Source organism: Medicago truncatula, chromosome 2 (genome assembly GCF_003473485.1).
Source record: "Medicago truncatula cultivar Jemalong A17 chromosome 2, MtrunA17r5.0-ANR, whole genome shotgun sequence".
Lineage (NCBI taxonomy): Eukaryota > Viridiplantae > Streptophyta > Magnoliopsida > Fabales > Fabaceae > Medicago > Medicago truncatula.
Window position 1 is genome coordinate 3,524,351 of NC_053043.1, and position 15,295 is coordinate 3,539,645.

A 15,295-nucleotide genomic window follows, 5' to 3' on the forward strand; every position below is an offset into this window, starting at 1 on the left:
ATTTTGTTCCTTGGATTGTGCTGCGCTATATTTAGCACATATTTTATACATACTATTTCGTGATTCCCTATTGCACGTCTTGTGCGGGGTGAATCACCGTTGTTAATATATATCATTTTTATTTGTTAAAAAAAAAAAACTAAGTAGGTCTTTTTTTGGTGGTGGAAGACTAAGTAGGTCTCAATGTAATTTTAAACCTTTAATAAAAAAAAAATTAACTGTAATTATTAGTATTATACCGATAATAAGATCCAAACATTCAACCTCCTTATCCCTCATTTGTTAACTCCACGATCAAGCCTTCAAAGCAAATCAACTTGCCCATGCCCCATTTTCAACCTACTTTAAATGTGGTTAGGATAGATTGAAAATTACAAGAGGTAGGTTAACGGACTCGTTAATTGGTTCACCCAAAAATAGATTAAAAACAGTTTTTATTGTAATTTTTAAACCACTCAAAAAATTCCCTAGACTTATGGTATTCCTAAGTTATATTACATTTAAATTAATTCGTCTATGAGTCTAATAATGATAGTATAAAATTACAATGAAAAATATCAAAGTGAATAATTTTAGTTTTATTGGTCTCATGGAGAAACTTCCATTGAATCAACCACTTAGTTATGAATTTTTAGACATCAAAACAAACAAACAAAAAATACTGAAAGAAATTGACAAAATTTGAAAATGAAAACATTTTATTACTACATTCATCATTTGACTGAATTTACATTGAAAAAATCAATATAATCCAGAATACTCCCTCCGTTTCAAAATACATGTCCATTTTGGAGAAATTGCACTAACCAAGAAACCAAATAAATTTTGTTATTTTTGATGAAAATATGTGTGTGTTTTCTATAATACCCTTAATAATTTATTATTTCATTTTATTTTTTCTCTCTCTACAATAAATATGCAAGGGTATTATTGACAAGACAATAATTAATGTTACATTGAAACTTGAAAGTGACAAGTATTGTGAAACAAAATTATTCTCTAAAATGGACAAGTATTATGAAACGGAGGAAGTATTTATTATAAGTCAATTAAACGACAAAATTGTTGATTCAATGAAGAAAAATCTATGTTTTGGCCTTTTCAAAAATAAAAACAAAAAGTGAAAAAATGTACATAACTGAGGAGGTAGTGGAGGTGTCACTTTCTGCAAACAGTGGTGACATCTGGAAAATCATAGCATGATATTTATGACCATTTCTATTTCTTCATTCTTATTCATTTCAAGCCACCAGTTCCATTAATATAATCTAAAGCCGGCTGCTAAATTTAAAAAAGTCAAATTACTCTATAATTATATGCTCATTATATTATGGTTTCACATTTTAATTATCTTTGTGTTTATTTATGCATTCAACTATAAGGTCTATTGCATATTTGCATTCACACATCTGTTTCCATTTCCAGCTGTATTTTTATCTAAATTTGATCAAAGGTAATGCTCCTTTTGTTTTTTTATTGTTTTTTCTTTGTCTTATTCTTAAATTATTTGAGTTGAAATTGTCTGTTTTTTTCTATCCTAATTGTTTTTAATAATAAGGTTGGTTGGTTATGTATTGTCTGTTCTTTGTCATAAATTGACTTAGAATGTGATTATGTATTGCAGATTATACAGAATAGAAGTGATATAGCAACAAGACCATTATGAGGTGTGGCTGCTTTGGAGCATCTAGAACTAGAAAGAAGGAAAGGAAACCTTCTGATTATATTTCTGGTGAAATTGAAGGTAAAATTCTAGCTTTTACTTTATTTTTCTTCATAGTTATGTATTTAAGGCCTTTAACAATTCTATAAAGTTTGTGTAATTTCCTTAGGATTAAACATCTTGAATACATGATTTTCCTTTTCTCTCCTTATGTGAGTGTGTTCTTTTGTTGTGCAGGTTATCCTTTAGATAATATTAGGCATTTTTCTGATAAAGAATTGAGCTTGGCAACTGATAATTATCATTTAGGCAATAAGATAGGAAGGGGAGGCTTTGGAACTGTTTACCAGGTATTTAGGTTACTGATCCTTCAATTTTTGTTGAAGTTTTCTAGTATACAACATTAGGAATGATTGTCTTAAGCTTATGCAACATTAATATTGTTTTAGATGCCCAGTGAATTAGTAAAAAAATTTGGAAATTGGTAAATTATTATTAACGGTGGTGACACTAATAACCGTCCATACCACCGGGCTGACACTTCATGCACGAAACTTAAAAAGCGCCCACCATGGGGCTCGAACTCACGACCAGCTGACTATTGAGTCTTGAGGACATTATGTTTCCAAAAAAAGACATCACAGCTTAGCATGTTATATGTCTTTTTTTAATTTACTATTATTGGTAAGCCATTCTAAGTAAATATCAATGTGACAATTTTGCTAGGGAACATTAAAAGATGGAAGAAAGATAGCAGTGAAGCCTCTTTCTGTTGGATCAAAGCAGGGAGTTCGTGAATTTTTGACTGAAATTAAAACCTTATCAAATGTTAAACATTCAAACCTTGTTGAATTGGTTGGATTCTGCATTCAAGGACCTAATCGTACAGTAGTCTATGAGTATGTTGAAAATGGCAACCTTCATACTGCATTACTTGGTATATTATTTTTTCAACACAACTACTTACTGTGAATTATCATATTATATAAACATCATGTTATACCACATATTGAATTAAATCAATAATTTTGTAGGAAAAAAGAGTTTAAGCGTCAAGATGAAGTGGAGAGAAAGATCAACTATTTGCATCGGTACCGCGAAGGGTCTTGCATATCTTCATGAAGAGCTTACACAACATATTGTACATAGAGACATCAAAGCTAGCAATGTACTACTTGACAAAGACTTTAATCCCAAAATAGGTGATTTTGGGATGGCCAAATTATTTCCAGATGATATCACTCACATCAGCACAAGAATTGCCGGAACAACGTATGTATATTTAGTTTTGATGTTTATAATTGGACTATAAAAATGATGGATAATTTACACTGCATTTGGTTTTCTTCATTTCAACAGTGGTTATTTGGCACCAGAATATGCATTAGGTGGACAGTTAACCAAGAAGGCTGATGTATACAGTTTTGGAGTTCTTATACTTGAAATAATAAGTGGTAAAAGCAGCTCAAGGACAAACTGGGATGGATCACATAAATCCCTTCTAGAATGGGTACACAAATCTCAATTTCCTATATTTATAAGTTTTGCATCATTATAAATTTAATGTTTTTTAGGTCTACAAATGAATATTATTTAAGTCTATGAAATCTTAAACATCTCCTTATCATATATTGATCATTATGTGTTCTTAACAGGCATGGCAACTTCATGAAGAGGAGAAATGGTTGGCGCTAGTAGATCCGGAGATGGAAGAATTTCCTGAGAAAGAGGTAATCAAGTACATTAAGGTTGCCCTTTTCTGCACACAAGCTGCAGCAAGAAGAAGACCGTTGATGACTCAGGTTGTGGATATGCTCTCAAAGGAAATTCAGCTCAACGATAAACAACTAACAGCACCAGGATTGTTCAATTATGATGCAGGAGAAACTTCTCAAAAGAAATCAAATCCTGAATCTTTAGTTTATCACACTAGTTCTACTCAGCCTAGTATTACCGAGGTTACAGCTAGGTGATGATGCTTATGTGTGAATTGCAAAGTTGTAAGATGAAAGAAAAATGTAATTATTTTTTACATAGAAATTAGTAGATTAGTCCAAGTGGTGGTGAGGAACTTGGTTCTCCTTGATTAAGATCTTGGATTTGCCATCTATAAATGAGTAAGATAGATGCACAGAGAGCTTTGCCATCTATACAGTGGACAAGTTCATTCAGCTCGACTCGAATTTGTCAAGGTGGTTTAACATGACTTTTAGATACTGAGGTCTAGACTCTAGATCCAAAAATTGAGAAGATAGTTTACATTGTATTAATCTGTTTTCTTTGATAAATCTTTGTAATGCTATGTTATTTATATTAACTGATATATCAATGAGAAAATAGACTATCGAGTTGCTTTGAGTCTTGCTATATTTAATTTCTCATATGCTCTAGCAATAATCTATGATCGAGGAAAAACAAGGCTAATAGTAAGTGCTGAACCGTTGAATTTGATTGAATTTGGACTAGTGGTGAGAAATTTGAGTAATTTACTTAGAATCATTAGTTTGACTAAAATAAAAGTCAATACTATTGTGCATAAAAAAATTTAATACAAGCAATCCAACACCACAAAAAGTTCATTTGATTGGAAAGACTACTTTGACGACATCCAACCAAATATTGATTTCCAGCCAAACACCTTCCAATCAATCAAGCAACCAACAACCTAACCTACGCTGACTTACATAATCCTAATATACAGACTTGTATATCAACTTTTAGTTATAAATTTTTGACTAAGAGATAGTTATCAGCAATCAATCTGATCAGTTATCCACTCTCAATTAACTTTATACATTGTTATACCAATTACCGTCTGAAATGTGAACAGAATGGAGACTCAGCAACTCATGGACCAGCTTCCCTCTTATCAATAAGTTCGACCAAAACATACCTATAAAGGTCGATTAATTGTGTTATAGACAACGACTATGATTAAGCATACACCAATAGAAAAATTGACACTTGGAAAATATATCAGGTCCCAAAAGTCAGCAATCTCATGATCATGAAGTCAATACACATCTATTTATAACCATGAACACTGAATCTACATGTCATAATTGTCTATAATATATTTAATTCATTAAAACCTTTAATGCAGGTACTACAATGCAACCAATAAGTATTAGGAACTAATAACACGACCAAAAGATTCATTGAACACTGACTGCATGTGCAAAAAGGGATATCAGACAAATGATTGAGAGAAGGAAACTAGGCAAAATTATGCAGCAGGTTGCTCCTCAGTTGCAGAGGCTTCTTTCTGGGGTTCCTCTGCAGGGCCGTTAGAGGCCACGTCCTTTGGTTGTGATCCTGATGCACCTTCAGCTGCTGACCCAGTTGCTTTGGATGATGTTTCTTTTCCATCCTTTGCGTCTTTGGCATCTTTAGCAGGAGCAGGTGGTGGAGGAATCATGTGAGGTGGTGGTGTATGCTTCAGCTTTAGCAGTATTTGTCGCATCCTGGAAAGATCTGTGGGTTTGCCGGGCTTAGGGCCTTGGACAACAGTGATTGATGGCTTCTTATCCTGGTCTTTTTTGCCTCTCCTCTTTTCAATGTTGGCAACCTCACGAGGAATGAGCTCTGCAATTGTCTTCCAATAAGCTTTGTCTGCCTCTTTGTGAAACTTCTCTTGATTAGCTACGAACAACTGCTCCATAGACAAATTTCAATTTATATTCAAATTACATGAGCATAAGAAAATGCATCAGTCAAAAAAGATAATCAAAATGCTGGTAAATCTTACCTTCTCCCTTTCTCTATTTTGAACCTTGTTAGTCTCAACATTAAGCTTCCTTTTCTCATAGAAAGCCACCTTATATTCCTCAGCCTCCTCAATAATCTTCAATCTCATTTCTTTTTCCCTTTTCTCCTTCTCCTCTAGCTCAATGGCATTTTGACTGTACAAGGAAGGCCAGAGACATTCATTGTTTCATGACAACTGAGTTCATCAAAACTTCATAGCTCCTAAATCTTTATTGGACTAAAATCAGAAATTATGAGAAGTATTGTTCTTTGTTTAAGAATAAGCTTGCTTCTAATAACTTTACAAACAGGAGATTTACATTACCAGCATTAAATTTCTTTGGCTCAAATTTATTAATGTTATTAACTATACTAATGTGAAGAGAAGCTTTGGAGCAATGGTTTAAGTTGCTGCCTTAAGAAATCACTGGTTCAAATAGTGCAATCAGCCTCTTGCAAATACAAGATAATTGCCCATAATAAACACATAATGGATCCCATGTGCCCTTATTGTAACAGGAATTTATAACAATAGGTTGCCCTACATTAACTATGCTATGCCTATATCGCATTGACCTATTATTTTAGGCTGTAATCGGAAGTAGCAATTTACAGCCATTTTTTGAAATCTATAACACTGAACTCTTTTTTTTTTTTTGGTAGTGTTATAACACTGAACTCTAAACATTCTATCTAGGCTCCAACAAAATACATAAATGTTTCCCGATAAGCATGAACCTTGCCATTAATATAAATATTTCATATCAAAATTAGAATCCTAATTTTTGTATTGTTACTTGACCCTACATAAAAGATTGATCACACGGTATACAAATCAAATCAAAACAACACAAATTCATTTTTTTGACCATAGGACAGTCGCTCGGCATGATATGTCAACTATTATAAAGTTTTCAAATCAAACAGATGAGCAATCATGGAAAACTGACTAGAAATAGTAGGGTGAAGTGTTGTGACTGCAAGGAAGACGCGATCATTGTAAAACCATATAAGATATTAAGATCAATGCTTTTTTACTCATAAAAGATAAATGCTAGCCAGCAGTCTTCAACACACTATTTCGGAACACCCTTTATTATTAAGTTAAATCCATGCAAGTCTCATTAAACTATGTAAGTGTCACTCCTCATTTGAATTTTGACCCTACTCCTTATCCAGGGAAACTCAAGAATTTCCCCCAACCATAAAGATCGTGTCAAAAAAGGTATGTTAAAAAGCGTATCTCACTGTATAAATCGTGAAGGGCAAGACCCTTTATCTCAATGTAAAACAGACAGGGTATTTAGGGAAAGTATAAATATAAACAGGGGAGGAATACGTTAAGAAGGCCATGAAGACCTGGTTATAACATCTGATAACACATGTTTACAAGAGTTAACTTCTTTTTTAGTTTAATTACACCGTACACTCAATAACATCAGCATATTTGCATAACCAGATTTGTCCAACATCTATCGATCCGTAAATTACATCAGAGGAAGAGGGAGAGAGAATAACAGAAAGAGAAACAGACAGAAAATTATGCCATGATTATCTATTATAAAAACCCACTGGACTAAGGGTCAGTTTGTTTTGTATTTTTTTTTTTAAAAAAATAACTATTTTTTAACCAAAAAAACCACTTTTATTATTTTAATAGTGTTTGTTTCATATTTTTTTTTTAAAATAAAAAAATCATTTTTAACCTCAAAATGAAAAGTTATTCCTAGTAGCTTTTCCAAAATCTATTTTTTTTCTAAAAACAAGGAACTCAAGTGTAAGAGCTTCAAATCTTAAAAAACGCACCCTAAGTCTTAGAGAACTCGGAACTTTCATGCTATATTTACCATAAAAAGCTCACAAAAATTTAAAAAATGTGTTCAAGAGGATCTGATGCAATCCTCATCAAGATTTATTATGACCCAGTTTTTTGTAAATTGCTCGACAGATCCAAGTTCAACAGGGGAGATATCTAAAACCCAATAATGTTACCTTAAATATATGACTATCCAACTTCAAATAGCAAAGGCATCAGACAATGACTACCCTTTGGTTAACATACAAATTACAATCCAATAAAGTGAGCAGTACACACGAAAAGCCTAAAAAATGGAACTGAGACACTGTTCTATAAGTAGCCCGGGAGTTTGCAACACGCACAACCGAGAATTGAAATCTAAGTGCAACTAACACCATAATCTTTTCTGTGCCATGAAATTTACCCTAACGAATACCTCACCGCAGATCCAACTTCCATTACCATAAGTAAAATATCAATTATTCCTCTCATATTACAAATTCAAACTTCTTCCACCCAAATATATTTTGTTACTAGTGTATACAAATCAATTCCTCCCTAGAGAACTTTACTAAATTTCTTAGGAAAATCATATTTCATATCTTACTATAGTGCAACTAACTACCACAAGTAAAATCGCAATTGCAATTGCAACTAACTAATTTCATGAACTCGTTTGTTTCTATCAATAAGATCAAGTTTCATCAATACCTAATTCATAATCCTAATTATTTACAATAACCGCAAAAAACTTCATAATCGAATTTCTAGGTCAAAGCAAAGTCATAACAGTCACAGATCTAAGCAAATTCAAACAAGATCCAACAAAATTCACGAAACTTCAACTTACCGGCGCCATTCGCGAAGAGCGTAACCTTCCTCCGACTCCATCTCACCAGGTGGAGGAAGAATCGGACCATCAGAAACAAAAACACCGTCATCATCACCATAACCGTTTCCGTTATCGTTCCCGTTTTCTACAGTAACCGATTCAAACGGAGAAGGAGAGTAACCAGGATTGGGATCACTGAATCCGTAGATCTCCGGTGAAGTAGTTTCAGCGGCGGCGTGATCGACGGTGACATCGCCGTCGAAATTGGAGTAACCGCCGTAGCCGGAGAAGGTGTCGTCTTGATCGGAGGCGGCGAAGTTGTGAGGAGAAGATGAGTTGACGTTCAAGTCGTCAGTGAAAGCGTCGAAGGAAGAAGACATATCTGCGTGTTTCTCTCTCTAGAAATTCGGTTTCTCTCTCTTACTGTGAAATGAAATGTGTAATGGCTTTGTTTGGACGGGAAGTTCAGTGCTGCTGGCTCTACGCTTTTCTTTTGACTTCTTTAATACTACTTCATGATCAAATTTAAACAAAAAAGTGAAAAAAAGAAAAACATGTAAGAAAATGTGTCCTTTAATAATAAGATAGCTCAAACTTTTTTATAAAGTCTATTAATTAAATAAATTAGATTAAGGTTTACAAAAAGACTATTAAATATGTTAGACTGACTTATTAAATTTTTTATATATAATATATCTTTTATTATTGACATAATAAAAATGTTAGACCGACTTATTAAACTTCTTATATATAATATATCTTTTGTTATTGACATAATTGAAGTTTTTTTTTACTCAAAATAAAAATAATTGAAGTTTTTTTATAAATTCAAGTCTTTCTATGATTTGTTTATTTAGTAGAAGGTATATTATTGTGATTAGACCTTCGTAAGATTTCGTTATTGAGCGGTAGACATATTTGTGTGTTTTAAACCTGATAGAATTTGATCTATTTAGTACTAGGTTTATAGGTGTTGATATGTCTTTAAAAAGGTTAGCTAATACCATAAAAATGAGCAAATAACGAGTAATAGGGCAGTCTCAAATCTATAATTTTTTAAGTATGTTAAACTTAGGTCTTACAAAATTCTACCCTGACTAACGATTTCCACCCCTACTTGACCCAAAGGTCTTACCTGTTTGATGGCTGGACCAGTTTTTTAAGTTTGTTCACAGATTCATCCTTTTTATTTTTGGCAGATTTAGATTTGTATTGTATCGATGTACTCTATCAATTTGAATGAATGAATATCGTTTATTTTTGTCAAAAAAAATCATCTTTAACAAGACAAACCAACTATCAAATTTGAAACAAAACAAAACATCATCTTTAACTCTTCACCAACAACAATGAAATTCTCATTTCTTTAATTCCACTTAAATTCTCAGAAATTCCAACAACAATTTCATTTTTCAAAATTCGAAATTCTCATTTCACACAATTTCATTTTTCTACGGTATGTTCTTCAACAACAGAAATTGAAATTGAAATTGAAAGTGTGGATTTGAAAGGGGTTGCCAAAAACGAAATTGGATTTGAAAGAGCTTCATGTCAAGTTTTGATTTTGGATCTGACCAAAAACGAAATTGAAAGTGTGGATTTGAAAAGGGTTGCCACCTACTGGAAACATATTTAGGGATTTGGAGAAAGGGTTTTATTGGAATTAATAGTTGAGAAAATGGTTTTGATTTGGGAGAATTTTTTTATGTTCTTGTTGTTGCTGTTTCAAAGGAGGAGGATGGAACAGAAGATTGAATAGCGATGAAAATGGAGGAGGAGGAAACATCAGAGAAAACGTATTTGTGATTAATTGTTGAATATATCTTATCTCTTTTTTTCTGGACTGTTTTTTTTCTGGTTTATTTGGATAGTTTTGATGAAGGCGATGAAAATGAAGAAAGTGAGAAAAATATTAGGTGTTATAAGTTCACAGTAAAATACAATACACCCTACATAATTCAATGGTCCTCTTTTAAAGGAAAAAATCAACTGGTTAAAATTAAAAAATTTAATACGGTCTATGGTGAACCACCTTTAAATATGGTTCACCTTAGACTTTTGCTATTAAAAACTAATAGAGAAGACCAGAAGAAGTAACGACAAAAGATTTATGAGACCAACTTAAAACACTTTATAGTTGAGCGACCAAATTAAAAATCAAAAATAAATTAAAGGACCAAATGACGGCACTTTTCATCACAAAAAACAACTTTTCAATCCCCTAAAAAAAATCAAATTTTAATTCAATATACACCTTAAGTTAATTTTTCATCGTGATGTAGATCGTCTTTTTTATGGCACATGATGTAGACGAGTTATGATATTCATTTGAAAAAAAAAAAAGGATATCTAGATACATGTATATCTAATTAAATTCCTTTATAAATTGAAATTATTTAAAAAAATATATGATATTGTTATCGAATCGAAGAGATTATTGAAACAAAATATTACAAAGTATAGACAAACACTGCAACAATTTAACGCAATTAATAGTGTACGTGTGGCCTTGGAGAGACCCCTCATATTTACCAGGTGGAGTCCAAAGTGGTCGGTAGATAATGCATTGTTTATTCACTATTGTGTGTGGTCTGAATCATATTTTATATCATGGGGTCCATTTTGTATATATGTACCTATCATGTGACTGAAGAGGGAAGAAGTTAGAGTATCATCAGTGATGATGGAAAGGAGGTGCAAGGTGTGTGTTACAGGTGGTGCTGGTTATATTGGTTCTCTCCTTGTCAAGAAGCTTTTGGAAAAGGGCTACACTGTCCATGCCACTCTTAGAAACTTAAGTATTCATTCTCTCCATATCTTTTTTCCTTTCTTTCCACTGTCCATTTTTTTCAGAAAATTTGGTGAGTTCATTAATTCAAGACGCGGGGATTAAAACGCTTGCGTCGATGCGTATAACATAACAGCTGCAGAACCGTTCTTTTTTTAATTAAATTTAAACGGTCCAGCAGTTGTTATGTGCAGTGCCATTAGGATCTAAATTTAGATCAAACTCTTAATTAAGCAGGAGTTAAAAGTGAATTCATTTATTGATATCAGAGGACGAGTCCAAAGTAAGCTTTCTGAGAGGCTTTCCTCATGCAAATACAAGATTGGTGTTATTTGAAGCTGACATATATAAACCAGATGATTTTTGGCCTGCAATTCAAGGTTGTGAGTTTGTCTTTCATGTTGCCACTCCCCTTCTACATCAAACTGATTCTCAGGTTCATTTACCAAATATTGATTATTAGTCTTTTCTTTTCTTTTGGTTATGTACTTGACATTTTTAGCCAATTTTATGGCTGCTTAATTAACTTCTTCTAATTGACACTTCAGATATAAGAATCATCAATTTTGTTACTGAAATTGTAGTATTTGATATTTTTCTCTCTACGATCAATGAACTTTTAAAAGAATTCGTGAATTTGAAATTTTTTGTCACATCTTTAAAAGACTAATTTTGTACATTATTTATAAATTTGGTTGATATAAGTGAATGTCGATAGCACAGTTTAAGAGCATAGAGGAAGCAGCAATAGCCGGTGTAAAAAGCATAGCTGAGACTTGTATTAAATCAAGAACAGTGAGACGACTTATATACACTGGCACCGTGTTTGCTGCATCTCCACTGAAGGATGATGGGTGTGGATACAAAGACTACATCGATGAAACTTGTTGGACTCCTTTCCAGAATCTCCATCTTCCTCTCACTCCTTTCCATAAGGTAAATAGAGAGAGAGGGTCAAATTACACGGTTATATCAATATTACATCATTCAATATTGTTTTACTCGATATATATTTTTAGTGTAATTTATTGTTAAACATTGTTGCTTCTTAACTAAACACAACAAAATTTAAATTGTACTTAACCAACATATATCATTTCTACAATTTTTTCTTCTTAATATAACAAGTTATGGTTAATTATTTTTTAGGATTATGCTTATTCCAAGACATTAGCAGAAAGAGAATTATTAACGAGTTATGGTAAAGATGAAAATGGAAGTGGTGGATTTGAGGTGGTAAGTCTGGTTCTTGGCCTAGTGGGAGGGGAGACTCCTCTCAGTTACTTACCAGGAAGTGTTGCAGTGATTACCTCTCAGCTACAAGACAATGAAGCCTTATACCAATCTTTGAAGTTCTTAGAAGATATATGTGGAAAATGTCCAATTGTCCACATTGATGATGTTTGTGAAGCCCATATCTTTTGCGCTGAGCTTCCATCTATCAATGGCAGATTCTTGGTTGCAAACTCATATGCATCATCAGCAGAGATAGCAAATTATTATTCTCAAAACTATCCAGAGTTCAATTTGAAGGAGAAGTAAGTTACTACTTTCTATACCAAATATTAGACAAAAAATTACACGATAAATATATATGTCTGAGTTGAACTGGTCTCAGATCTCTTAAGTGATGTCTCGAGTTCGAATCTTGTAAATAAACAAATGTGATTAGAAGATAAGACCTTACTATATGTGGTCAGACAAGTTCCACAACGGAAATTAGTCATAAGCAAAGTTCGTATATATTTGCACTAATAACATGCTTATGAAAATATGTCTAAAATCTAACAAAAATTGACATTTGGTTGTAGGTATTTGGAAGGGCCAAACAGGGCAATCAAATTGGCCTCAACAAAGCTCATAGATAATGGATTTGTCTACAAATATAATCTGAAGAAGATATTAGATGATAGTATCAGATGTGCAAGAAGGACCGGCGATCTTAGTATGTCATGATCTATAAGTTGTAGCATTATATTAACTAATTGATTAATTATAGACTTGCACCAAAATAGATAACATCGATAATTTATGTACGTGTATGTTTGTGTTTTTCATCATTTCACTTCATTTATTAAGAAAAACAAACAGAGAGTGTCTCTGCCCTTGCAGCCATGCCCCAATCACTTTCTAGTTTCTAAAAAAAAATCTTCTATCAGAAGCATATACCTAAGCTAATAATCATGCCACAACTGTGTTTCCTAATCTTCCCCGCTAAGCTTGAATATCATAAGCGGTTGGTGCTTATGACCAGTTGAGATTGTTGCTTAACTTGCTAATAGGAACGTCATGTTATGTTTTTTGCCCCCTTTTATGTTGGTTATATCTAATGGAAAGTACCAAACTCGTTTTAGGGGTGGTTATCATAGCCACCCTTGTACTTGCTAAAGTACAATAAACATATATGGGGTTTAGACTGTTTATGAGATGCCTTGAGAATGATCTCAAGGTGGTATTTATAGTCTGTTGTGTGCTTGTTTCAGCGTGACTTAAACCTTAAGTAAGCTGGGCTTTAGGTCTTTTACCTGATCTCTAGATGCTTCTAGAAACCAGCTAAGGCGGCGCCATCTGAAGGGCGTGCCTATGGTCCAGGGAGCATTCTGAAGGACGTCCTGACCCTTTTGGAGGGTTCTTGGGCCCTTCTAGAGGACTCTTAGGTCTTCATAAATATATTGAAGGTCCAACCCTAAATTAATTTTCTCATAATGCCTTCAGCAGAAGGTTGAATCTCAATTTGCAAATGAATGATTCACACATGAGCAAAAGGATGATAAACCTAAGCAAGAAATGCGCTGGCGGAATACTTATCAGATAAGAACATTGTTAGTGTTCTTAGGAGGCAAATCTGCAGCCAATAATTGACCTACAGATTTTACCAAATGGGGATAATACCTTTGCTCTACAAAGTGTGCTTTGCAAGGAGAAATGTACATATGATGATAAGCATATTGATCTCTTGCTTTGGTTTCGTGGTCTTTTTGTCCTCTATTAGGGCCGATAATTTAGCTAGTTTTCCTTTTCTTTTCTTCTTTTTTGCTTTTGGTTGAGTGTGGTTTGGTCCTCTCAACTCTTTTTGTTTTTCTTCTTTTCTATTTTAATGGTATTAGATTAGATATGTTTTTCACTTATCATGATTATCGAAAAGAAAGAAAGAATCTAATGAAAAGGAGCAAGTGACAAATGAGAGGATTATGTTGCATTACTATAAAGGCTTAATATATCCTATGATCCCTTAATTTATTTTATTTTTTCAGTTTGATCCCTTAATTATTAAGTGTGTCAATTTGGTCACATAAGTCTTTTGTCATTTACTATTTTAGTCATCTCTGTTGATTTTTAACATTAAATGTTTAAGGTGAACCATATTTAAAGGTGGTCCACCATATGCATTACTAAAAAATTTTATTTTAACCATTTGATTTTTTCTTTAAAAAATAGTTGTTAAATCATGTAGGGTCTATTGCACTGAACCACTAACACCTAAGTTAATCCATTTATCTTTTTCTTCCCTCATCATCTTCAACAACAACTTCATCAATAAACTCCATAAAATCCCAAAAATAATAATTAAACCTACTATTTAATAACCACACAACCATTATCATCTTCATCAATCATCATCAACATCCCTCTTCCTAAATATTCTTCTTCATCTTCAAATCACAATCTATTATTTTCAAACAAAAAATTCAAAATTAAAAACTGAAATTATGTTTAAATTCATCAAAATTAGCCCAACAACATATAATCATTATTATTAGAAATTAAAAATATTATTATAATATTATTATTATTATTATTAAAATTGTTGTTTAATTTGAAATTAAAAAGAAAAGAAAAGAGAGAACAGGACAGAGAAATTAAAGAGAAAAGAAAAGAGATTAAGACATAACACGATAGAGAAAGGGGGGAGAATGTGATTTTAGGGTTTCAACTCCATCCTTCATGTTCGATTTCGACCTTCATCCATCATCAATTTGATTTCGCAATTCCACTCCTCTTCTCGTTTGGGTTCGCGATTTCGACCTCCCTCCGTCACGATTCTGCCGTCGTGTTTGTTGTGACCTGTGTTTTCTTCTATCAATTTCGCCATTAATTTCATCATCACTGAGTTGCGTTTTTAGAATTCGAAATTTCCATTTCTTGATTTGTCAGAATTCAAAGTTATTATTTCCCACAATATCATTTTTTTGCAATATAATGTTTAAGGGTTTGATTTTGGGTTCCATATGAAAAAAGCATTTAGATAATTGAAACTGGGTTTGAGCAGCAAGATGTTTAAGGTTTTTTTTTTCTTCATCTTTTTCTAGGTTTGAGCAGCAGTTTTCTCTCCATATATGATGTTAATGAAATTTTTTTTTTTTTTTTTAACTTTAGAATGCAAAAAAAATTAGTCGTTGCATATAACAGTAGCATATATGAGAGAAATGAAAGGGTGGAGGTGGGTGGTAAATTTATTTTCTTTAT

The 15,295-nt window shown here is 32.8% G+C and overlaps 3 protein-coding genes across 3 annotated transcripts; 2 read left to right on the plus strand and 1 right to left on the minus strand.

Annotated features, from left to right (window-relative positions):
- Positions 1-1,303: 1,303 nt before the first annotated feature.
- Positions 1,304-4,021, plus strand: LOC11430773 (putative serine/threonine-protein kinase). The gene is made up of 7 exons (XM_003593489.3): positions 1,304-1,453; positions 1,625-1,744; positions 1,901-2,013; positions 2,390-2,600; positions 2,698-2,935; positions 3,023-3,173; positions 3,319-4,021. The coding sequence occupies exons 2-7, from the start codon at positions 1,663-1,665 to the stop codon at positions 3,634-3,636; spliced, it is 1,113 nt and encodes a 370-aa protein (XP_003593537.1). The 5' UTR covers positions 1,304-1,453; positions 1,625-1,662; the 3' UTR covers positions 3,637-4,021.
- A 614-nt stretch (positions 4,022-4,635) lies between these two features.
- Positions 4,636-8,538, minus strand: LOC11421620 (clathrin light chain 1). Its single transcript, XM_003593490.4, has 3 exons — positions 8,059-8,538; positions 5,412-5,565; positions 4,636-5,315 (listed from the first exon to the last, which is right to left on the minus strand). Exons 1-3 carry the CDS (start codon positions 8,418-8,420, stop codon positions 4,890-4,892), a joined length of 942 nt encoding a protein of 313 aa, XP_003593538.1. The 5' UTR covers positions 8,421-8,538; the 3' UTR covers positions 4,636-4,889.
- A 2,111-nt stretch (positions 8,539-10,649) lies between these two features.
- Positions 10,650-12,943, plus strand: LOC11424920 (putative anthocyanidin reductase). Its single transcript, XM_003593491.4, has 5 exons — positions 10,650-10,838; positions 11,098-11,264; positions 11,552-11,764; positions 11,978-12,366; positions 12,640-12,943. The coding sequence occupies exons 1-5, from the start codon at positions 10,721-10,723 to the stop codon at positions 12,782-12,784; spliced, it is 1,032 nt and encodes a 343-aa protein (XP_003593539.1). The 5' UTR covers positions 10,650-10,720; the 3' UTR covers positions 12,785-12,943.
- Positions 12,944-15,295: the final 2,352 nt, after the last annotated feature.